The 25,428-nt window shown below is 35.2% G+C and overlaps 2 protein-coding genes across 3 annotated transcripts in view; both read left to right on the top strand.

The window, feature by feature from the left end:
• Positions 1-289: 289 nt before the first annotated feature.
• LOC130896048 (ankyrin repeat and KH domain-containing protein 1-like) overlaps positions 290-25,428 on the top strand; it is a 29,497-nt gene continuing 4,358 nt past the window's right edge. Inside the window, exons 1-21 of one of the 2 annotated variants that reach the window (XM_057803814.1) lie at positions 290-668; positions 2,598-2,736; positions 2,800-3,188; positions 5,415-6,129; positions 7,601-8,015; positions 8,076-8,428; positions 9,110-9,312; positions 9,368-9,556; positions 9,613-9,763; positions 14,523-14,923; positions 15,563-15,878; positions 15,939-16,078; positions 16,838-17,005; positions 17,073-17,673; positions 17,817-18,187; positions 18,902-19,222; positions 20,414-21,346; positions 22,059-22,305; positions 22,366-22,573; positions 22,636-22,780; positions 24,031-25,047. In XM_057803814.1, coding sequence (XP_057659797.1) covers positions 465-668; positions 2,598-2,736; positions 2,800-3,188; positions 5,415-6,129; positions 7,601-8,015; positions 8,076-8,428; positions 9,110-9,312; positions 9,368-9,556; positions 9,613-9,763; positions 14,523-14,923; positions 15,563-15,878; positions 15,939-16,078; positions 16,838-17,005; positions 17,073-17,673; positions 17,817-18,187; positions 18,902-19,222; positions 20,414-21,346; positions 22,059-22,305; positions 22,366-22,573; positions 22,636-22,780; positions 24,031-25,047 — 7,626 coding nt within the window. In that variant the 5' untranslated portion in view covers positions 290-464. The remainder of the gene's footprint in view (positions 669-2,597; positions 2,737-2,799; positions 3,189-5,414; positions 6,130-7,600; positions 8,016-8,075; positions 8,429-9,109; positions 9,313-9,367; positions 9,557-9,612; positions 9,764-14,522; positions 14,924-15,562; positions 15,879-15,938; positions 16,079-16,837; positions 17,006-17,072; positions 17,674-17,816; positions 18,188-18,901; positions 19,223-20,413; positions 21,347-22,058; positions 22,306-22,365; positions 22,574-22,635; positions 22,781-24,030; positions 25,048-25,428) is intronic. The other variant, XM_057803815.1, reaches the window with a different exon arrangement.
• Positions 11,133-12,841, top strand: LOC130896049 (uncharacterized). Its single transcript, XM_057803816.1, has one exon. The coding sequence runs from the start codon at positions 11,648-11,650 to the stop codon at positions 12,800-12,802; it is 1,155 nt and encodes a 384-aa protein (XP_057659799.1). The 5' UTR covers positions 11,133-11,647; the 3' UTR covers positions 12,803-12,841.

The raw sequence follows: 25,428 nt of genomic DNA, 5'->3' as shown, positions 1-25,428 counted from the left end.
CACCTATTTATACTTCGTACTATTAAATAATGAGCTCTTTAAATGTTGTAAACATAATTTTGAAAACTATCAATAATTTTTTTATAATAATTCAATCAATTCAATTTAGTGCTTTATACAATTATTAATATAAGACAATTTTGGCGTGTAATAAATAGTGATAAATGAAATAGTGATTGCCATCTATTAACGAGTTTATTAACGAACAAATAAAATTTCCTCTGGTGTAATTGTTTCGCAGTAATCTGCATCAAGGCAAAAATAAGTGAAAATTTCCGATTTAGATGGCAGATCGGTGTGGGAATGTGGAATACGGAACTTGATTTTCAGATCGGCCATAGTAGAAAATGGCGAACACGAAGAAATTTCTGTGAACGAATGTGATTGCATATAGTGCGCGTATACTGTATTTTATTATAGAATTGATATATTTTTAACGTTCATAGTCGTATTGAAATGCCAAAATGCAGAATGTTTCGCAAGAATCCTCTACAGATAATCCTAAAATAGATAAAGTGACTGTTCTCCACGAACTAGGGAACTCATCGTCTACTCCCCAATCGACGACATCTAATTCAAGTCCAGCTAAATCAGAAACAGAAACGTATTCTGAACATCGCAGATATATGTCAGAAACATCTGAAAGTGAGGAAGATAGTGTTTCAGAGGTACGATATTATATTAAAATGATCGTCTCTTGTTTTTCACGTTAAAATCCTACCTCGAGGCCCAGGTATCAATGAACTTACAATAGAGAGACATCTTGTGGCAAAAATTTTTCAACATTTCTCGCCCTAGAATATCGAATTTTGAGTTAATTTTCTAGAATATTTCGTTAATTAAATGATTTTTTTTTAAATTTTAATTATGTAAGTTGTATAGGAAAATTTACGTCTGGACTGGTAAGTGGTGGAAGGATGTCAAAATGAGTAATGACTTTCGTCCGTTGTTAAAAAAAATCACTTTACACGTTGAGCTTTTGGTTAATTTTTCGTTTTTTAATATGAATCACGACATTATATATACCAGTTGAATCATTTTTATTTCAAAATAAAAAAATGATACAAAAATTTGTGTCAATATTGATATAAGGGTACCCACATATTTATTTCATTTTGTAGTGTTTTTAACAACTTTTTTTACATAAATTAACAAAAAAAAAAAATCAAATTCTTTCATTTCGACTTAAAACTACCAGATAATATATGTTTTCAATTTATATTGTATCCCTTTGTTTTCTTTACACTTTTTGTTAAATTTCAAACGTGTTTTTAACAACGTCGTCGTTGTTTTGTCGAGAAAATTCCTTTTTTTTTTCGAAATTGTAAGTCTGCTATTATTTTTAGAACTGTTGTCATTCAAAATGCAGGTGTCATAATTTTTCAACCTTCTAGGGTGACTGAAACTTGTCATTAAAACGATTTTAAATTTATAAAGTCTCTTTTTGCAATTATATCGAAAATTCTTCAGATATTTGCAAAAAAAGTGGTTTATATTGAAAAAAAAAACATAATTTAAATTCTACTGTTTATTAAATAAGGTTAAAAATTTTTTTATTAATGAATAAACTAAATATGGGGCGTCCCAAAATCACGTAGATTAAGGACGTGAGTGTTTTGCTAATTTGGCGTTTTCCAAGTATTAGAATCCATTTATCAGAGTCACAGATGTCGTTTTTACAAATAATTTGATCGGTTGATTTCCAGTCAGTTTTTTGGAATTGAATTTTTGATTTCCGTACGTCTTCTTCCAATTTCCAATAATAAAACCTTCCATTTAATTCGAAAATTGATTCTAGGACTTCGAAAACGCTAAACTAACGTTCTTATTATTATCCTATACTGGGGGCACATATTTTTTGAATATTATAAAAAAAATCGAGTTTGATGCATCTCATAATAAACCATAACTTAATATTATTGGGAATTTGCTAAGACGAAATTTACTGTTATGATGACACTCATATTCAACGATTTTTATTCATGAAAAAAAATCAATATCTTGTCACATGATTTATAATTTTATTTTTTCTAATCAAAATTTGCAATCAAAAAACGAGTTTGAAACATTTATTTTCATCTAGAATCGATTTTTTGTCTCCTACCATTTTTGCCACTTTGTTTTTAGTTATATTAAGGAATAGTACGGGAGCTTATGTGCTAAATTTATTTAAATAATAAATTATAAAAATATAATCAATTAAGGACGTTTATTTTCAACTATAAGGTATTAAATTCATTGTAACCCTAATTATTAATGATATTTATTTGATATTATACAGTGTGGTTCGAAAGTTGGATAGATGGAAAAAATAAAACAAACTTTTTTGTAAATACGCTCTAAAATAAAAAATAAATTTGTTGTTACATGATATAAACATTCACCGAAAATTTCGTTCAGTTTATTTTTTTTGTTAATCTCTTTTTACCACAAAAAAAATTTTATTGACAATTTATTACCAATAATTGTTACCAACTTGATTCATTTGACAGCTGTCACTTATATCGAATAATTGATAGAACTAAAAAAAGTTTGTTAGTTTGTATATAAACCACAGAACTATGAAAAAAATCATAGAAGTTGATTATTTGATATAGGTGGAATCATTTATGATCGATCAAGAGTTCGAGGACGATCCCCAAGTAGAGGCGGCCAAATTTCTTTTGAATCCGGACGAAGATCGAGCCGTCGATCCGGAAACGCAAGCTAGATTAGAACAACTGTTACAAGCGGCCGGTAAGATCGGTTATAGTCGTTTCTGCGACGTTGCCAACTATCATCGAATTTCCCCGATTTCAGGTATTGGTCAATTGGCGGCGAAGGATGGTAAACATTTAGGGGATCCGGAAGTACTTCGCCGGTTAACGTCGAGCGTAAGTTGCGCGTTAGACGAAGCCGCGGCGGCTTTAACGCGCATGCGTTCGGATAATCCGCCGAATAGATCTGGTAACGGTACCGCGGCGTCTTTAACGTCTTCTTCCAATATAAATAATAGTCAGAACGGTCAGGTACAGCAACAACTGCAACAACAACCGGAAAAAACTTCGTTGGTGGAGGCTTGTACCGATGGAGATGTGCGAACCGTAAGGAAATTGCTTACCGAAGGGAGATCGGTGCACGAAACGTCGGAGGAAGGCGAAAGTTTGTTATCGTTGGCGTGTAGTGCAGGATATTTTGAACTTGCGCAGGTTTGTAGAAAGTATTCATCCTATAACTAATATTGAATCACCTTGTATTCACAAAAAATTTATATTTTTATTACTTATTTCAATATTTTCCAGTGTTTGTATTCATTTGCTAATATTATTAGTTGCTGCCTGGTATTTTTAGACATTTTTTTGTAGTTTTAAATTGTTCTCAGCTATTCTTAGCTAATATCGGGATATCACCAGAGTTCAGTTTATTTTAAAAATATTTTCAGCTATTACCAATTGTTTTTAGCTAATCCTTGATGTTTTCCACTATTATTTTGTTTGATATCAACTATTTTCAGTTAGTTTTTGATACAAAATATCTTCAGCTATTCTCAATTGGTTTTAGTTAATTTGGATGTTTTCTTTCTAACTATTTTTTTACTTAGTTTCGGGCACTCACTAGACAAAAAATTTATTTTTAAAAATGATTTACGATGGTTGTTCTCATATCTTCCAATATTTTGGTTGTTTTTTTGAAAATTCTAGGTCCTTTTTAAAGTTGAATTAATTTTCAAAATGTTTTTAGCTATTTCCTTATTGTTGTTAACTAATTCCGTGTTTCCAACCATATTTTCTGCTATTTACAATTGTTACTAGCTAATACACGATGCTTTTAGACGTTTTAACTAATTTTTTGCTTGATTTTAACTATTTTTAGTTAGTTTTTGACACTCACGAGAGTTCTAAAGTGTTTTCAAATGATTCCAGGTTTTCACAAAGTTCATTTTTTTCCAAATGTCTTCAGGTATTTTTAATTGGTTTCAGTTAATCTGGATTTTTTCTTTTCAACTATTTTTAGTTAGTTTCGGGCACTCTATCGAGATCAAAGTTTTTTAAAAGTGATTCCCGATGGTTTTTGACATTTTCTTCAATATTTAGGTTGCTTCTTTTACTATTTTTAGTTAATTCCAGGCTCTCTGTAAAGTTCAGATCATTTTTAAAATGTTTTCAGGTATTTTTTATTGTTTTTAGCTAATCCCCAGCCATATTTTTTGCTATTTTCATTTGTTTTTAGTTAGACCCCGTATTTTCTGATATATTACCAACATTCCATTTGTTTTTAGCTAATCCTCAATGTTTCCAAACAATTTCATCTGTTTTCAATTGTTTGTAGTCAATCCCCGATGTTTTCAGACATTTTTCTCGCGTTTTTAACTATTTTTAGTTAGTTCATGATACCAACGAGAGTTCCAAAGTGTTTTCAAATAATTCTAGGTTCTCACCAAGTTCAGTTTCTTAAAACTATTTTCAGCTACCCTCATTTTTTTTTAGTTAATCTGGATTTTTTTCTATTCTAACTATTTTTAGTTAGTTTCGGGCATTTACTAGATGTCCAAAAACTTCCTCAATATTTTGAGGATCTTTTTAAAGAAATGTTTTCAGCCAGTTCTAATGGTTTTTAGCTAATATACCATAATACCAGACAATATCATGACATTTTTTTTTATTGTTTTTAACTATTTTTAGTTAATTATGGTCTATCTGTGAAACAGTTTATTTTAATAACATTTATAGCTATTCCAAAATTTTTTAGTTAATCCCCGACGAAATTTTTGGTTGTTTTAATAGTTTTTCGTTAATTTCGTGCAATTTCTGGATTTCCAAAATGTTTTCAAATTATTTCCGATGGTTTTTGCTATTTGCTTGTAATTTTTAGTTGCTTTTAACTATTTTTAGTTAATTCCAGGAACTATTTTTAGTTAATTCAAAATTCTCTGTTTTATTTCAAATATTAATTTCATACTGACAAATGACAGTTGACAGTTCGCATTAGTAAGTGTTTGCGGAAACCATAGAACTACGAAACTTTGTGAATAGTTTTGATATAAACCATAGAACTAAAAAAATAAAAAATCATGTTACGAAATGAGGTGAAAATGGTTTTTATGAGAGACATAGTGGAAAATGAGGTTTCAAAAATTTTAATTTTCGATGTTAGAGACAAAACGGTGTAAGAACCCATCCAAACAATGTCAAACGCTCTCTCCAAGTCGTGATTGTGAAGAAACCTCTTTCGTACCATAGAAATCATTCGAAATAAACCGTGCGATATTTCTATGGTTTCTTCAATCATTTGCATCATTAAAATCTGATCAGTCAACGTCAATTGTTCTAATAGACAATTGACATTTGACGTTCGGCGGGAAATTGGAAAAATAACCTCTAATAGAACAATTCGCCATTTTGATTTTCGATTTTTGATTTTTTTAAAATTTCCAGGTACTTTTGGCGATGCACGCCAACGTAGAAGACAGGGGCATCAAAGGGGAATGTACCCCTCTGATGGAGGCGGCTTCCGCCGGTCACCTCGACATAGTTAGACTGTTGGTGGCGCACGGTGCGGACGTCAACGCTCAATCTACGTCGGGTAATACTCCTTTGATGTACGGTTGCGCGGGCGGTCACACCGAAGTGGTGAAATTCCTATTGGAAAACGGCGCCAACGTCGAAGATCACAACGAAAACGGTCACACGCCTCTTATGGAAGCCGCCAGCGCCGGTCACGTGGGTCTTGCGAAAATATTGTTGAGCCACGGCGCCGGCATCAACACGCATTCCAACGAATTCAAAGAATCCGCCCTTACGTTAGCTTGCTACAAGGGCCACCTGGACATGGTGCGGTTCCTTTTGGAAGCCGGCGCCGATCAGGAGCACAAGACCGACGAAATGCATACGGCTCTGATGGAGGCGTCGATGGACGGACATGTCGAGGTGGCCAGGTTACTTTTGGATTCGGGGGCGCAGGTCAACATGCCTACGGATAGTTTCGAATCGCCTTTGACTCTAGCGGCTTGCGGTGGTCACGTGGATCTGGCGATGTTGTTGATCGAAAGGGGGGCCAATATCGAGGAGGTTAACGACGAAGGGTATACGCCGCTCATGGAGGCCGCCAGAGAAGGGCACGAAGAAATGGTACATCTTTTGTTAGGGCAAGGTAAGTGTTTTATGAAATTGTTGGATGGAATTTTTATGTGAAATTGAGAGGGTTTCGCGGAAATTTTTTGACGTAATTTTGAAAAAACACAAGAAATTTGGCATTTTTTGGCCTGTTTTTTTAAAAACTCGAAAAAAATTTGATAAATTGCCTATATTTGGCGTGTTTTTGGGAGAAAATGAAGGAATTTTGAGAAAATTGCCAAAATTTGGAGTGTTTTTTAAAAAAATTCGAAGAAATTTTGATAAATTGCCAATATTTGGCGTGTTTTTGGGAAAAAATCAAGGAATTTTGAGAAAATTGCCAATATTTGACCTGTTTTTTAAAAAAATCGAAGAAATTTTGATAAATTGCCAATATTTGGCGTGTTTTTGAACAAAATCGTAGAAATTTTGAAAAATTGTCAATATTTGGCGTGTTTTTGGGAGAAAATGAAGGAATTTTGAGAAAATTGCCAAAATTTGGCGTGTTTTTGGGAAAAAATCAAGGAATTTTGAGAAAATTGCCAAAATTTGGAGAGTTTTTTAAAAAAATTCGAAGAAATTTTGATAAATTGCCAATATTTGGCGTGTTTTTGGGAAAAAATCAAGGAATTTTGAGAAAATTGTTAATATTTGGCGTGTTTTTGAACAAAATCGTAGAAATTTTGAAAAATTTCCATTATTTGGCATGTTTTTGTGAAAAAATGAAGGAATTTTGAGAAAATTGCCAATATTTGGCCTGTTTTTAAAAAAAATCGTAGAAATTTGGAAAAAATTGCCAGTATTTGGCTTGTTTCCAATAAAAAGTCAAGGGAGTTTTGAAAAAAGTTACCATTATTTGGCGTATTTTCGATAAAAAAACCGAAAGAATTTGGAAAAAAATGTCATTGCTTGACGTATTTTTGCAAAAAACAAAGAAATTATAAAAAATTCGAAGGGTTTTTAAGAAAGATACCGATATTTGACCCATTTTTGAAAAAAAAGAAATTAAAGTCGAAGAAATTTGGAAAAAATTGCCATTATTTGACGCATTTTTGAAACTAACTGAAGGAATTTCGAAAAAAATTGCCATTATTTGACGCATTTTTGAAAAAAACGAAGAAATTTTGACAAAAATTGCCATGTTTTTGGAAAAAGTCAAAGGAATTTTGAAAAAACATCTAAGGAATTTTGTACAAAAAAACATCATTCCCGTCAAATAGTAGCAACCAATTGACATTTGACTTTTGACAGAACATTGACATTTCTTGTCAAAGTTTATCACGTACTTGTAATGTGTACTGTGGCTCTATAAAAAAAGAAGAAAAATTGTGATCATTGAATTGCTTGTCAAAAGTTTATTTTTAACTGTCAGTCGATTGCTGTCAATGACAATTTAATTCTGAATTTAGTTGAAATTTTTGAAATTGAAGAGCAACCCCTCTTAATTTTCCGTTCGTTTTAAAAAATTTCCTTTATATACGGTGTCGTTTTAAAACTAATTTGACTAGACATTAATTCAGGTGCGAACATAAACGCTCAGACCGACGAGACACAAGAAACGGCGTTAACTTTAGCCTGTTGCGGTGGTTTTATGGAAGTGGCGGATATTTTATTGAAAGGTGGAGCAGATATCGAATTAGGAGCGTCGACGCCGTTGATGGAAGCGGCCCAAGAGGGTCATTTGGATCTAGTGCGATTCCTTTTAGAGAACGGAGCCAACGTGCACGCCCAAACCCAAACCGGCGATACAGCATTGACGTACGCTTGCGAAAACGGACACACCGACGTCGCCGATCTGTTATTACAATACGGAGCCGATCTAGAACACGAATCGGAAGGCGGCAGAACCCCTTTAATGAAAGCCTGTCGCGCCGGGCACATGTGTACCGTACAATTCCTCATATCCAAAGGAGCCAACGTTAGGTACGATTCGATTTAAATCGGAAATCGATCATCTAAACTTCATTTTTGGTTATTTTATAGACGACAAACGACTAATAACGATCACACTCCGCTTTCGTTGGCCTGCGCCGGCGGCCATTTGCCCGTCGTCGAACTTTTGTTGAGCCACAACGCCGATCCTAACCACAAATTGAAAGACAATTCCACTATGTTGATAGAAGCCGCTAAAGGGGGACACACCAACGTCGTACAATTACTACTCGATTACCCGCATTCGATGCAACCGATGCTGCTCAATCAAGGCTCCACGGCGGCTACTAATCTCTCGATGTTACCGGGACAAGTGGGCGGTAGTCGAGATTCTCCTTTACCTCCCGGTACTTTACCGACGAATCTACCGAATCAACCGATAAATTTTTTCCAATCGCCCACAGGTAAGTTTTATAACCTCAATTTGTCTTAGTATTATTTATAAATCTACCGATCAATTCACTCCAATCTCCGATAGCTTGAGTTTTATAACCTTACATTTGGAAAAAAAATCGATTATTATCGATAAATATACCGATTCTACCGATGAATTTTCTTCAGTCGTCGATAGCTTAAGTTTTATAACCTTACTTTTGGAAAAAAATCGATTATTATCGATAAATATACCGATTTTACCGATGAATTCTCTCCAATCGGCGATAGCTTAAATTTCTTAACCTTATTTTTGGATAAATATCGATTATGATCGATAAATATGCCGATTTGACCGTATGAATTGTTTCCTATCACCGACATTTGAGTTTCTAACCTTGTCTTGACAGGATAAATTTTATAATCGATTATTACTGACAAATCTATCGATTCAATCGATAGATTTGTTTCAACCACCAACAATTGAGTACCTGACGTCGTTTACCCACAAATCCACCGATTCGATCGATAAATTCCTGCCAATAACCGATCGGTCAAGTTTTATAACCTCATTTCTTGGAAAAAAAAATCGATTATTACTGTTAAATCTACCGATTCAACCGATGAATTGTTCCAACTTCCTACAGGTTAACTTTTATAGCCTCATTTTCTTTTCAAAATCAAAAATCATCGATTATTTTAATTTTTGTTAGCCGTTTTACAAGAAGTACCCGATGCCGTTCGTATAGTTCAACAGGAAGACACCGTGAATCCGCCGATCGACGTCAACAAACAAGTTCAACCCATCAGAAATTCCGATCAACCGAAAGTCACCGTTGGCAGAAAAATTTTACCGAAAAGTCGATCTTCCGGTACGGTTTTCGACGGTAATCTCACGTCGGCGGAAGCGCAACAGGTAAAAAGAAAATCCGACGGTATTAAATCGGTTTTTAAAAATGAAATTTGTACAGGTACGGACGCAGCCCCTCGAATTCGAAGACGAGGTGTTTATGGCGAACGCGGCGGCGGTAGATTTCTTAAATAAGGACGAAACCAACAGTTCGCTCATAGATTTTATCAAAAATAGAAAGAAACAATTTAACGGTAACAACGCGGAGGAGGGATCCAGTCAGAAACAACAGATCCTCGAGGAATTACACGTAAGTATTTATTTAAAAAAAAAATTTTAGAAAATAATTTTGTTTTTGGATTTTAGCGAGTGGAAAGGGATTTGCACGGCAAGACTCAGGTCCACAATCACGTATTCCAGTACGGTATATCTCAAGAACAATGTCCTACAGCTACCAATACTACACTGCCCCACATGTTGAACATCGACATAGCCATGCAACAACAGAAACAACAAGGTGAGTTCGAAAATAAAACGCTCGACTTCTTCTGGATCCGGCTACGACGTCAAATCCATCTTGATATAATTAAAATGGTTCCCTTTGAGCTTCCACAACACAACGGTTTCAACAAATTTGTTACCTTTGAAGAGTATCAAAACGTCAGTTTGAATCTTCTACGGTGACAAGGCTAAGCTTAGAACATCTCTACTCATTTTGAAACATTTTCTAATCTTCTAGACAATTTTGAAACATCTCTGGACGTTTTTACGAATCTTTAACAATCTATGGACATATCTGATCATCCTGAAGCATCTCTTTGGATTTGTGAACTTATATTAAATCATCCTGGACGTCTCTACTAATAATAAACAATTCCTGGACGTCTCTACTGATATTAAACCATTCCTGGACGTCTCTACTGATATTAAACCATTCATGGACATCTCTACTAATATTAAACCATTTCTGAACGTCTCTACTGATATTAAACCATTTCTGGACATATATACTAATATTAAACCATTCCTGGATGTCTTTACTAACCTTGAATCATTCTTGTACGTCTCTGCTAACCGTGAACCATTTTTGTATGTTACTATTGATTTTGAACCACCTCTGGTCGTTTCTACTAACTATGAGCAATCTTTGGACGTCTCTAGTGATCTGGAACCATTTATCAAAGCCTCTGTTCACCTTAAATCAATTTTAGACTTTCCTATTAGCCTCGAATCATATCTGTGCGTCACTACTAACCTCGAACCAATGATAAATGTCTCTACTAATCTTGAACCATCTCCGATTACCTTAAAAGATCTCTTGGACGTGTTACCTAACGTTGAACCAACTCTGGACGTTTCTATTGACCTTGAACCAACTCTGGACATTTCTATTTACCTTGAACCATCTTTGGACGTCTCTAATGACCTATAACCATTTTTGAACGCTTCTGTTAACCTTAAACCATTTTTATACGCCTCTATTAGTTTTGAATCAATTCTGAGCGTTTCTACTGATCTTGAACCATCTCTGCTCACCTTGAAAGATCTCCTGGACGTGTTAATTATCCTCGAACCAACTCTAGGCTTCTCTACCAACCTTGAACCAATGAAAGGGGCGTCTATTAATCTTTGATCAATTCTGGGTGTCTCTATTAACCTTTAACTACATCTGGACGTTTCTACTAACTACTAACCAACTCTAGTAACCTGGAACCAATTGTGGGCGTTTCTATTAATCTTGTAACACCTCTGGAAAGGATTGTTGCTCTTGTTCTACTTCTTTTAACTTCTAAATTAGTCGGTGCGTCTTCTTCTTTTTCCTTTTAGTTCGATTTCTACCTAATTAGACCAAAAATATCGGACTACTTCTTTTTTAAATAATCATTTCATCTTCTTTTCTTTTTATTTTTGACATCAAATATCGAATGTTTGACGTTTTTATTTAGACAAAAATCTAACCTTAAAACGTCACAATTTCCATTTCGAGATAATCTTGTTCTACTCTTGTTAACCTCTAAATGCGTCGGTGCGTCTTCTTCTTTTCCTTTTAGTTAGATCTCTACCGAATTAGATCGAAAATATCGGATTACTTCTCTTTTTACTTTTCATCTTCTCTTTTTTATTTTTAGGTTGTTTTTTCCAATGCAGCGTCCGGTCGCGTATTTAAACGAAAACCTAACCTTAAAACGTCAAAATTTTGTATTTCGAAATGACGTCCTTTCAAAAAGAGAAACTCCCGATTTTCAAAATAGTTTCGGAACAATATTAATTTTCGTTTGAATACATTGATCGGGCGTCGGCGGATTTTCAAAATTTTCGGTAGAAATTTCGATCGAGAACAGAAAGAAAGAAAGAAAGAAAGAAAGAAGAAAAAAAAAACAGTTCGTATGTATACGGTGGAATGGAAAATATTTCTAAAACCGAAAATAATAGATTAGATTTCGAATTCCGGCAAATTTTGTGTTTGATCAAACAGTTCATTCCTTACGTAACGTCCGGTTTCAATTTGTCGTTGTACAGTTGTTGGTTGGAGAAATTGAGCAGTCCGTCGATCGATAAGGCTGTTAGGAACAATTATCTAATAGAATTGGCCAAACAGATCAAAGATAACACGATATCGGCGCCGTTCGATCGAAAACCACATGAGATTTTAAAGAATTCGTTAGACGATGATTCGTCCAACATAAAAACGAATAATTTGGACGAAAACAGTTCTTGGACGAGCGTATCTTCGTTTCAATTGAACGCGAACGGTCGCGGCGACGATAATTCGGCGAACGTACCCATGGAAGAAAATCGAAATTTCGAAAATATCTCATTGAAATACACGAATTTCATACCGGCCGATTGGAAGGAAACCATCGAGGCCCTCCAATTGAGATTAACCGAAACCCTAAATCAAAACGACGATTTGAAACGAACGCTCGAATCGCAAACACAAGAACTCCAAATTAAACGAAAAATCGAAGAAGAACTGCAAGAATATAAAGAGAAATATAAAAAAGAACAAGATACGGTCGGAAAATTAAGAAAAGAATTGGACGAATTGAGGAACGATTACGAGAAAGTAAACTCGAAAAACGACGACGAAAAACTAACCAAAGATAAAGAAATCGATAAATTATCGGATATAATCCGGCAACAATGTACGAGAATGTCGAACGAGATAGCGGCGCTTCGGAAACGAGTCGAAACGTCGAATTTCGACGAGAAAATCTTGACGTTGCGCAAGTGCGTCTCGAAAATGGATAAACTATACGAAAAATCAGAAAAGGAGTATCTGAAACGTATAGAAAAATTAAAAAAGGAATTGTCGTTGAAGGATAAGATGAGATCGGCGGAGATGGGATCGATGCGCGCCGAATTGGCCGTAAAATCTGGCATGGAAAGGCAAAAACGTATGGACGAGATCGTTAACGATTTGGAGGTTAGGTATATCAAGATGTTGGAGTTTCACGAAAGGCAGGTAGCCGAATCTAGACGTTTGGACGAAGAGAGAGTCAAGTATTTGCAGGATTTGTTGGAAAAACATAATATACCCTTTAAGGTGTTTTAATGCCATTAAAAAAAATGGAATAAAAACGTTATTTGTCTATTTTGACGTTTGGTTTGTTTTCATTTTTTTTTTAAACTTCTCTAGATGGTTGCAATAACTTTACTACAACTCCTGGATGTTTTATGATCCTTAGAACGTCTCTGAGATGTCTCTTGTAATCTCGGAAGGACTTCTTAAAGTTTTTTATCCTTGATCGAAAGCATATACCTTTGCAACGACTCTATGATATCTTTATTAGCCTTGAAGTCCCTCCAAGCTGACTCCATGATGCTTTTTAGCCTTTTCTGGATCTTTATTAGCCTTGGAACGTTTCCAGGATGTCTCTATTAGCGTTGGAACGCATCTAAGGTGTCTTAATTGGCGTTGGTACATTCAAAATGTGTATTGAGCCGTTTCCAGGATGTCTTTATTGGCCTTGGGGCGTTTCCAGGATATATTTAATGTCCTTTACATGACTCCACATGTCTGTATGGGCCTTGAAAGGACTCATGTTTGTATGTTAGCTTTGGTTGTATCGTTATCTAGCTTGGAACAACGCCTTTATTAGCCTTTGGACGTTTCCAGGATGTCTTTATTGGCCTTTACATGACTCCAAATGTCTCTATTGGCCTTGGAAAGACACTTTGTTAGTCTTTTAGCCTTGGTCGATTTATAATTAACTTTGGAAAGTATAGAGATTGTATTTATTAGTCTTGGATCGTTTTGCGATTGTGTTTATCAGACTTGGAAGGCCCCCACATGTCTATCAGCATTGGAAGGACTAATTTAAGCCTTTATCTTTAATCGAACGCAAGAAAACTCTATATGCATTTAGAACGACACTAGGACATCTTTATTAGCCTTGGTGTGCCTCCAAGCTGATTTCACGATGCTTTTTAAAACCTTTGTTGGATCTTTATTAGCCTTGGGACGTTTCCAGGATGTCTTTGTTGACCTTTACATGACCCCAAACGTATATTAGTCTTGGAAAGACTATTTGTTAGTCTTTCAGACTTGGTCGAATCTTTATTAACTTTGGAACGTATTCAGGTTTCTTTATTAGCCTTGTGACGTTTCTAGGATGTGTTGTTTTCCAGATATCTCTATTACCCTTGAAAGGATTCCAAGATATCTTAATTGTCATTTATACGATTCCAAAGTGTCTATTTGGACTACATAACGTCTTTTAGCCTTGGTCTTACAAAGGGATTTCTCGATAAGTCTTTATTCGCGTTCGAACGTCTTCATATTGTTTTTATTATCCTTGGACGGAATTTTAAATGTCCCTATTGTCCTTGAATGAACTATAGGATGTCTTATAGTCTTGATCCAAGTTTCCCTATCTATGTGCCTTTGGAACTACTGCATAAGCCTTGGAATGTCTATTATGATTGGAACCTATTCAGGATTTGTTTTTTAGTCTTGGAACGTTTTCAAAATGTCTTTAATACCTTTGGAATCCCATTTATTAGTCTTTAGACGAATCAAGAAGGTTTTATTATCCTTTTAGAAACTTTTTTACCCTTGGAACCACTCCTTGGCGTCTTCATTAGTCTTGGAACAACAACTTGGTGTTTTCATTAGCCTTGGAACCACTCTAAGATGTCTTTATTATCCTTAAATGAAAATAGGACGTTTTTTCTTATCTTTGTACGTCATTAAATATCGAAATAACTTCAAAGGACATTTTGCAACGTCCTAGAACTTATAAGCCTATCTAATTTATTTTTTCTGTTTCCAGGTATGTTAACTGGTACTCTATTTCCGGGACAAAACCTTCAAGTACCCAACGCGTTTTACGGACAGACCGTCGCCGGTACTCAATGCCTGCAAGCCGGCGTAGCCTCCAAACTTCAAACGGGTACCGAACAATCAACGCCAGCGGCAGTTACCTTCGTTCAACAAAATACTAAACAACCTAATCCTCAATCCTCGCAACAACCCCAACAACAACAACCCTATTATTTCGCGACGACGCCCGCTTCGGTTGCCGTCAGTTTAGCCACTGCCAGTGCCGCTGTAGTCAGCAACGGCACTATTCAACCAGTCACTACCGTTTCGACAACCAATCAGCAGACGGTAGCCGTTGCGTCGGCGCAGATGAAATATCAGGGTGTTACGTCTCACGCCGAAGTTAGTCAGGTGAGTCGTTGAGTATTTTTAGTCTTTTTAGTCACTATAATTATTTTTATCTTTTATCACCTCCCGTATATGATTTTATAGATAAAAAGTCGTTTTAATTGCTTATAATAAAACTCTAAACCTATGTCAAAATAAATCAACAACACTTAGAGGTTATGTAAAAAAATTCCAAATGAATAAATAAATTTTGAAAATTTTTTTGTATAATGATCTGGTATTTTCGAGTATTGATGCTATACCAGGGTTGTATAAAACGAAAATGTCTCAAAAAAATTCTCTATAGACTTTTTTAATAACCCTGGTTGTTCTGGATATGCTTTTTAGTCGATTTATGTGCATATAATAAATCATTTAACGCTAGATGTGCGTTAGGCTAAATCGGTGCCACTCAAACGGTATCGTAAGATAATTCCAAATTAATTTTTAAAAATTATCAAGCGAGTATCATGGAGTATTGATTTTTTTTTGACAAAATACTGCTGTTACCAATCGACTGAAAACTATACCAGGTTATTATAGAAAGAAAATGTCCTATATCCACTTTTCTGTTCTCAAAAAAATTCCTTATAGACTTTTTTAATAAGCCTGGTAAATAATTTTGAAAATTTTTTAATTGGTGTGTATCGATTTTTTTGACAGAATACAGCTATAAGCGATCGACCGAAAGCCAAACCAGTCTCGAAGAAGGAAGGTAAGAATCTGCGTAAACAACAGACCGCTTTACAACAGCAACAGCAGCAGATTATACAACAGCAACAACAACAAATGCAAAATTTTCAACCGAATCTTTACGCTCAACAACCGACTCAGATTTTCGGACAGTTACAACTGCAACCATCGCAGCAGCAGCAGCAGCAACAACAACAACAACAACAGTTGCAAGTGCAGCAACAACAGTTCCAACATCAAGATTCTAATAAGAACGTTCAACAACAGGAAATTTTGAACGTTCAAGGTTGGTTTTGTTTTTTTTTTTGGATTTAGATCGTTTGTTGATTCGTTTTTTTCCTTTTAGGTTTGGATTTGGCGTCGATTAGCGAAGACACTGTCATATTGAAAAATGACAACCACGAAAATTTTTTAACCGCTTCAATTTTACAACAATTTCATAACAACTCGATGCCGGCTATTAGAGCGACTTTTGTCGGTTCGCCTGTAAGTATTTCATAGAAATATTGTTTAAAAAATCGAAATTGCAAATAATCGATTGTTTCTATAATCGGTTTTTCAAATAATCAATTGTTGTTTATATAATCGATTATTGTTTATAATATCAATTGTTCAATTAATCGATTGGCTTTTAAATGATGAAAATTTCCGTTTAAATAATTGATTTTGCTTGAATAATCGATTGTTCTTCAAATAATTGTTTAAATAATAGATAGTTGAACAAATATCTGATTTTTCACACAATTTATTGTTCTTATGATTAATTATTTGTTCAAATCTTTTAATTTTTGTCGAACAATCGATTGTTCGAGTAACCAATTGTCAATCGTTGTCTTTCGAATGTTGAAAATTTTTGTTTAAATAATCGATTTTTGCTTGATAATCAATTGTTCTCCAAATAATCAATTGTTTAAATAATCGATAGTTGAACAAATAATCGATTCTTGTATCAATAATCGGTTTTTCAAAGAACCAATTGTTATGATTGATTATTTGTTCAAATCATCAATTTTTATTCAAAATCAATTGTTTCAGTAACCAATTGTTCAAATAATCGATTTAATCGTTTATTCAAGTAATGAATTGGGTTTTAAATTCTTGTTTCAGTAATTGATTTTTCAATTAATTGTTGTTATTATTGATTATTTATTCAAATCCTCATTTTTGGTTCAAGTAATCGATTGTCGTTTACATTATCGGTTGATTTAATAATCGATTCAATCGATCGTTATTCGATTTTTCTAGCAAAAAACTCGACTCGAACTGTACGATCATACGGAGGACGGTAATAAAGTTACCAAACTAGAACTATCCGATACGAATCTTCCTACGGTCGAAGAAGTCGTCCAACAACTAGAATCTTTTAATACGACCGAAGTTAGCGAACAGAATATATCGCAACATAATTTGCAGGTATTATATATAAATATTTGGCCTTTAATTCGATTTTTGGAACGTTGTTTAATCGATTATCGTTTAGGTACAACCGTATCCGAGCGCCCTTGACGAATCTATGATAGCTTCGTTAGCCGCCCAACAAGATTTACCGACTCAAACCGATCTATCCCGAGTGGAATATTTCGCCGTACCGACGAACGGGACTCAAGTGCCGGTACACGCCCTATGTCCGTTCGATCAACTGTACCAAGCCGGTTTTCAGGCGGGCTACAGTCTGATGCAACAACAATTGGCCTGTCCGAGCGATTCGACCGTACCGACTTCGGTTGGTCCGGTAGCCGGTACTTCGACCCAACAATACATTTCACCTCAACAACAACAACAACAACCGGTTTGTACGATCGCGGCCGCGGCAGTAGCCCAAACCCCCTGTACTCACGCCAATGGAGGCGCCACTACCGTTTCGTTACAACACTGTCAGATACCTTGCAGCCAACACCAACAGACCAATCAAGTACAGGCCGCTACGCAAACGGCGCAAGCTGATAACAAGAAAATTATCAAAACCGGCGGCGGGGATAATATCAAATTCAAAAAGGGCAGGGTGTTGCGGCATCAGAATCAAGTACAGAACACCGGAACTTTCCCTCCCAGTCAGAATTATCAAATCGATCATAATTCAGGTAAGTTTAATTTTTTTGTAGCGATATTTTTTCTGATAGCGATAATTTGGTTTTTTTAGCGATTATCATCTTTTTTGATAGCGATAATTTGAATTTTTAGCGATAATCATGTTTTTTGATAGCGATAATTTTTTTCATTTAAGCTATAACCCAATACAGCACCAGTCAACAACAAAGTCCGAATCCGGTGATTCCCCCTTGCATGGATGTCGATTCGGAAACGGAAAGTAACCACGATACGGCTCTGACGTTAGCTTGTGCCGGCGGTCACGAAGAATTGGTGGAGTTGTTGATAAGTCGGGGGGCGGATATAGAACATCGTGACAAAAAGGGTTTTACGCCACTGATTTTGGCCGCTACGGCGGGTCACGAAAAAGTCGTTGAGATATTGTTGAATCACAACGCGGACATCGAGGCCCAATCGGAAAGGACGAAAGATACTCCGTTGAGTTTGGCATGTTCGGGAGGTCGGTACGAAGTCGTCGAATTGTTGTTGAACAGAAATGCGAACAAGGTAAGTTAATTTATTAGCACAATAATTAATATTTTTCTTTCGCTATTTTCATGTTTTTTTTATCACTGTTTTTTGATTTTTTCACTTTTTCTAATTTATTTTCTCTGAATTTCCTTTATATGGTTTTTCACTATCTCTTCAGTATCACTATACATGTTCCAATTTATTAATCGACATTCCAACTCATTAATAGATGTTCCATTTCATTGATAGATGTTCCATTCGATTAATTCGCGTTTCAACTCATTAATAAACATTCTAATTAAATTGATACTCGCTCAAATTGATGAATCAACGTTCTATTTTATGAATTCGTGTTTCAATTCATTAATAGATGTTCCATTCCATTAATCAACGTTCCATTTGATTAATTCGCGTTTCATTTCATTAATAGATATTCGAATACTAGCTCGAATTGATAAATTAACATACCTTTTAATAAATTCGCGTTCCAAATCATTCATACACATACAATTTATTAAACTATTGTTCCATTTCATTCATATACATTCAATTTATTAATCTTTGTTTTAATTCATTAATTAATACACTTTCATTGATAAATGTTTCAATTGATCCATTCACTTTACACCGTTCCAGTTTATTAATTCACGTTCCATATATTAACTAACCATCGTTCCGATTCATTAATTAAATAAGGTAAGTTTATTTGAAAAAATAATTAATATTAAATCGTGTATATTTTGTTTATAGGAACATAGGAACGTTTCCGATTATACACCGTTGAGTTTGGCCGCTTCTGGCGGTTACGTCAATATCATCAAGTTGCTGTTAAGTCACGGCGCGGAAATTAATTCGCGCACAGGTTCGAAATTGGGTATTTCGCCGTTGATGTTGGCTGCGATGAACGGTCATACGGCGGCGGTTAAACTTTTATTAGATATGGGTAGCGATATCAATGCTCAGATTGAGACCAATAGGAATACAGCTTTGACTTTGGCGTGTTTTCAAGGGAGGCACGAGGTCGTTAGTTTGTTGCTAGATAGAAAAGCGAACGTCGAACATAGGGCAAAGGTAATTCCCTTTTTATAACAAAAGTAGTTTTTATTTATTTATTTTGGGTAAATTTGTTTCAATTTGTGTACTTTGAGTGCTTTATTTGCCATTTGTTTAGCTTTAATAGTGTTGCTACATGTTCTTTACATTTTTTTTTACTATCATTTCTGTTTTTTCTATTTTTAATATTTCCATTGTATTTCCTGCGAGTTTTTTCACTATTTTTTTGTTTTTTCACTTTTATTTTTTTGTTTCTTTACCATTCTATTGTTTTTTCACTATTTTTTCTTTTTTGCCTTTCATTTTTTGTTTCCTTACCATTTTTTGTTTTCCCTTTTTTATTTTTGTTTTTCTTTACCAATTTATTGTTTTTTCACTATTTTCTCTTGTTTTTCACTATTTTTTGGGTTTTCACTGTTTTATTTTTTCACTTTTGTTTTTTGGTTTTTTTACCATTTTTTGTTTCTTTGCTATTTTTTTGTTTTTTCACTTTTATTTTTTTGTTCCTTTACCATTTTATCGTTTTTTCACTATTTTTTCTTTTTTGCCTTTCATTTTTTGTTTCCTCACTATTTTTTTGTTTTTTCACTTTTATTTTTTTGTTTCTTTACCATTCTATTGTTTTTTCACTATATTTTCTTTTTTGCCTTCCATTTTTTGTTTCCTCGCCATTTTTTGTTTTTCCATTTTTGGTTTCCACGCCATTTTTTGTTTTTCCATTTTTATTTTTTTGTTTCTTTACCATTTTATTGTTTTTTCACTATTTTCTTGTTTTTCACTATTTTTTTGGTTTTCACTGTTTTATTTTTTTGTTTCTCTACCATTTTCTTGTTTTTCACTATTTTTTTGGTTTTCACGGTTTCATTTTTTCACTTTTGTTTTTTGGTTTCTTTACCATTTTTTTGTTTCTTCACTATTTTTTTCTCCCTTTTATATTTTTGCTTCGATTTTTTGTTTTTTTTCCTAATTTTTCATCTTCACTATTTCTTTTTTCTGATTTTCACGGTTTTGTTTTTTTCATTTTTTACCAATTTGTTATTTTTCCACATTTCCTTTTTTTATACTTTTTTTTTGATTTTCACCATTTTTTTGATTTTTCACTATTTTTTTAAATTATATTTTTCATTTTGTTCGTTTTCGCTTAATTTGAACTTTTTTACTATCGTTTTTCAAATTTTCGTGTTTTTGACATTTCTGCTTGAATTGTAGACTGGTCTGACGCCGCTCATGGAAGCGGCTAGCGGCGGTTACGTCGAAGTAGGAAGGGTGTTGGTGGATAAAGGGGCGGACGTGAACGCCGCTCCGGTGCCGTCTTCGCGCGATACCGCCCTCACCATAGCCGCCGATAAGGGCCATCTGCGATTCGTCGAAATGCTCTTGGGCAAATTGGCGCAAATCGAAGTGAAAAATAAAAAAGGCAACTCTCCGATATGGTTAGCGGCGAACGGCGGTCATTTGGCCGTCGTCGAAATGCTTTTTAGTAAAGGAGCCAACGTGGATTCCCAGGATAACAGAAAAGTTTCCTGCCTGATGGCGGCGTTCCGTAAAGGTCACGTGAAAGTCGTCAAATGGATGGTGCATCACGTAACGCAATTTCCCAGTGATCAAGAGATGATGCGATACACGGCGACGTTGAACGATAAAGAACTGATGGAAAAATGCCAGGAATGCGTCAAGATAATAAGGGCCGCCAAAGAAACGCAAGCCGCCAAAGCCAACAAAAACGCTTCGATTCTATTGGAGGAATTGGAAACGGAAAAAACGCGCGAGGAATCCAAGCGATTGGCGGCCGCCAGAAGACGGGAACGCAAAAAGAAGAAGAAATTGGAAAAGAAAGAAGAGCGTCGAAAACTTTTGGAAGAAAATAAGAAGAACGAGAATTACGACGAAAAGACCGATCGGAAGGACGACGATAAAGTTGAAGAAGAAGAAAATAACGTCGCCGACGCTAATCCAGTTAATCGAGATACAAACGATAAAGAAGAAGGCGATAGCGGCATAGATGCCAACAGTCAAGGTAGTTGTTCGAGCGCCGATCTAAAATCGAAGGATAAACGTAAAGAAAAAAAGAAGAAGAAGAATAATATGAAGACTAATGATCGCTCCAAGGCGGGTTCAAGCAAAAGTACGGAAAAGAAAACTGTAAGTTGAATTAATTCCATTTTTATCGTGTTTCACTTTATTAATATCTTGTTTTCATTCATTAATTCATGTTCCAATTTATTAATCAACGTTCCATATCATTAATTCTCATACCAAGGATTTCATACTCGTTCAAATTTATTGATTAACATTCCGTTTTATCCAGTTACATTCCAATTCATTCATCCATCTTCCAGTTTATTAATCAATGTTCCAATTTATTAATCAACGTTCCATATCATTAATTCTCATACCAAGGATTTGATACTCCTTCAAATTTATTGATTAACATTCTGTTTTATCCAGTTACATTCCAATTCATTCATGCATCTTCCAATTAATTAATCAATGTTCCAATTTATTAATCAACGTTCCATATCATTAATTCTCATACCAAGGATTTGATACTCGTTAAAATTTATTGATTAACATTCCGTTTTATCCAGTTACATTCCAATTAATTAATCCATCTTCCAATTAATTAATCCATCTTCCAATTAATTAATCCATCTTCCAATTAATTAATCCATCTTCCAATTAATTAATCAATGTTCCAATTTATTAATTCGCGTTCCAATCTATTAATAGATATTCCAATTCATCAATCTACTACAATATTTAACCAAATGTTTAAACTTTCAATGTGGCGATCGATATTTGAAAATTTCGAATAGTACGTTCGATCTTGATGATAACAAATAACCGATTTTAGAACGACGTTTCGGAACACGAAACGCACGATAAGAACGACAAAAGTCAAGACGGTAAGAACAAACAGAATTCCAACTCTAGAAAAATGACCGTTTACAATCAATTGAAATCGCCGGCGGACAGAGACGATTTCGAAGCGACAGGCAACGAAATTTACGTTTCGACGAAAAAGACCAACAAATACGAAGAACCGCCGCAAGGGGGCAACAAAAGTACCAGCCCCAAGCAGTCGAATAAACGAGAAGAAGGTGAGTATACCACCGAAGGGATCGGATCGACCTTGTATAATAACTATTTGATTATTGTAGGTTGGAAGGAGGTGGTGAGGAAATCTTCAGTTCAAACGTTGACGTCGTCCGAATCCGGTGTCAAGAAGGTCTCCGTCCCCTTGAACGCCATTTCTAGGGTGATAGGTAGAGGCGGTAGCAACATTAACGCGATCCGAGGAGCTACCGGAGCTCATATAGAAGTGGAAAAACAGAGTAAAGGACAAGGGGAAAGGATTATTACAATCAAGTAATTATTATTAAGGATTCTATAGAGAGAAACGGCAATTGTGATTTTTTTCTTCATTTTAGGGGTTCTGCTGATGCGACCAAACAGGCTCATAATTTGATCGCTACACTTATCAAAGATCCCGACGTTGATATTTTATCGATGTTGCCTAAAACGAACAAGGTCGTTACGACTACCACTACGCTCTGGGATAAAACGCAGATAGGAGTGAGTTAAATGTCCCGTTTTTTTTAACTTTTTTTTCATTTTCAGAATTTTACGTTTTTCTGTTGATATCGCAACTTTTTATACGATTATAACGTGGAGAAATCGATAATTTGTACTGATATATGTCATTTTTGACATTTACGTTTGAAATTTTTAGGATAGTTTGAAGGTAGCTTCAGAAACTTTGTTTTTAGGGGTTATTATTATAGTTTCCTCGATTCCTTGAGTCCGAAGTGGTTAATGACGTGGTGAAATTGGTAATTTGTACTAATATCTGTCATTTTTGACGTTTACCTTCGTAATTTTAGTTTTTCTATTGAATTTTGAGGGTAGTTCGAAGGTAACGTCAGAAACTTTGTTTTTAGGGGTTATTATTATAGTTTCCTCGATTCCTTGAGTCCGAAGTGGTTGATGACGTGGTGAAATTGGTAATTTGTACTAATATCTGTCATTTTTGACGTTTACCTTCGTAATTTTAGTTTTTCTATTGAATTTTGAGGGTAGTTCGAAGGTAACGTCAGAAACTTTGTTTTTAGGGGTTATTATTATAGTTTCCTCGATTCCTTGAGTCCGAAGTGGTTGATGACGTGGTGAAATTGGTAATTTGTACTAATATCTGTCATTTTTGACGTTTACCTTCGTAATTTTAGTTTTTCTATTGAATTTTGAGGGTAGTTCGAAGGTAACGTCAGAAACTTTGTTTTTAGGGGTTATTATTATAGTTTCCTCGATTCCTCGAGTCCGAAGTGGTCGATGACGTGGTGAAATTGGTAATTTGTACTAATATCTGTCATTTTTGACGTTTACCTTCGTAATTTTAGTTTTTCTATTGAATTTTGAGGGTAGTTCGAAGGTAACGTCAGAAACTTTGTTTTTAGGGGTTATTATTATAGTTTCCTCGATTCCTCGAGTCCGAAGTGGTTGATGACGTGGTGAAATTGGTAATTTGTACTAATATCTGTCATTTTTGACGTTTACCTTCGAAATTTTAGTTTTTCTATTGAATTTTGAGGGTAGATCGGAAGTAACGTCAGAAACTTTGTTTTTAGGGGTTATTATTACATTTTCCTCGATTCCTCAACTGATGTCTGTCATTTTTGACCTTTTTTTTTAAATTCCCATATAGTTTCCAGTCAATTTTATTTGCTTCAATCTGATTTTCACATTTTAGTCGATTTTTTTTAGTTAAAATGTCAATTTTGACGGTTTTTTTCATCAGCCATTATTTTCACCGCGTTATTTATTTTTAGACGAAGAAAAACGCCGGTAAGATCGCGGTTGTAAGTTCAACGACTACTTCGGTCACGCATCCAAAAGTAACCCAAATCGTAGCCACTTCGACCATTTCCGCCAGCAGATTTTCAACTACCGCTACAACAAAACCTCGCAGCGCAAATACCGCTACACCTTTACGACCGACTGCACCGAGATTAGTCGCTCAAGCGGAAAAGAACGCCGCGGCAGCTGCGGCCGCCGCCGCGGCAGCTCAAGCCCATAACCAAAGCACTCGATCCACTATAACACATCCGACGTCTTCAACTATAAGGCCGTTGACGTCGAAAGTGATAGCGTCGTCGTCGGTAAATCAAACTTTCGCCGCCAAATTAACCGAAACGTCGTCGTCGAGTCTGTTGATGATAAATACCAATCACAGCTTAACGACGAGCAAATCGCGAGTATTGGGCGTACCGCAATCGACGATCGGTCCGGTTTCGCCCCAATTACCGCCCTCCTCCAATTCGGCGAATACTCAATCTTCGCCGAATAGAAATTCGAGACCGGCTCCGACGGCTTCGGCGCCTCCCAATATGCAACATTTCCAAAGTCCCGGTAAAGTAGCTCCGATATTTTCCGCCGCCGCCGCTCACGCCAACAACAACTCTTTGAACATGGAAACGATCTCGGGCGGTATGAGAAGCTCCACGCCGAACGGCGCGTTACATTTAAACGCGTCCATATCTCAAGCGATGATCCAAGACGAAACACCAAATTTACAACCGACGTCGGAATATTCACTATTTTACGCGGGCGGCGATCATTGGAATCGCAGAGAACAAGAATCTCAGAAACCGATTAATTTCGCCGCCGTTACGGGCGGTTCCAATGCCCAATCGAACGCCCAACAAAAATTCATCGATCAAGAACCGCCTCCTCAAGTGGATGCTTCCAAAGCGCCGGGATACAGGGGTGCGGCGGTATGTTCGCCGGTTTCGTCGAAAACTAGCAGCAACAGCACAACTCCACCTAATATATCGACTAATAATTATGTGAGTATTTATTTTATTTAGTATTCAATTCATTTATTCGTTCATTGTAATATTTTTTCACTCATTTATTCGTTATTCATTCATTGATTTATTCGTTTCTCGATTTATTCGGGTTCTCAATTTATTTACAAAATTCATTTATTTACTCGTTTTTGGATAAATTTATTTTTTTTTTCTCGATTGATTTATTTACTTTAATTATTCGTTTCTAAATTTATTTATCTATTTAATTATTTATTCAGACACTTATTCATTTCCTATTTCATTTATTTAATTATTTATTTATCCTTTTATTTATTTATTTGTTGATTTATTCATTTATCCCTTCCTTGATTTAGTAATTTTTTATTTACTTAATCATTTCATTATTTATTTATTCTT

Source organism: Diorhabda carinulata, chromosome 6 (genome assembly GCF_026250575.1).
Source record: "Diorhabda carinulata isolate Delta chromosome 6, icDioCari1.1, whole genome shotgun sequence".
In the NCBI taxonomy this organism is placed as follows: Eukaryota; Metazoa; Arthropoda; class Insecta; order Coleoptera; family Chrysomelidae; genus Diorhabda; species Diorhabda carinulata.
This window is presented reverse-complemented; position numbering and strand designations above follow the sequence as displayed.

Coding starts and splice junctions, on each gene's coding strand:
- LOC130896049 (XM_057803816.1), top strand. CDS start 11,648: ATGGAAAATATTTCTAAAACCGAAAATAATAGATTAGATTTCGAATTC.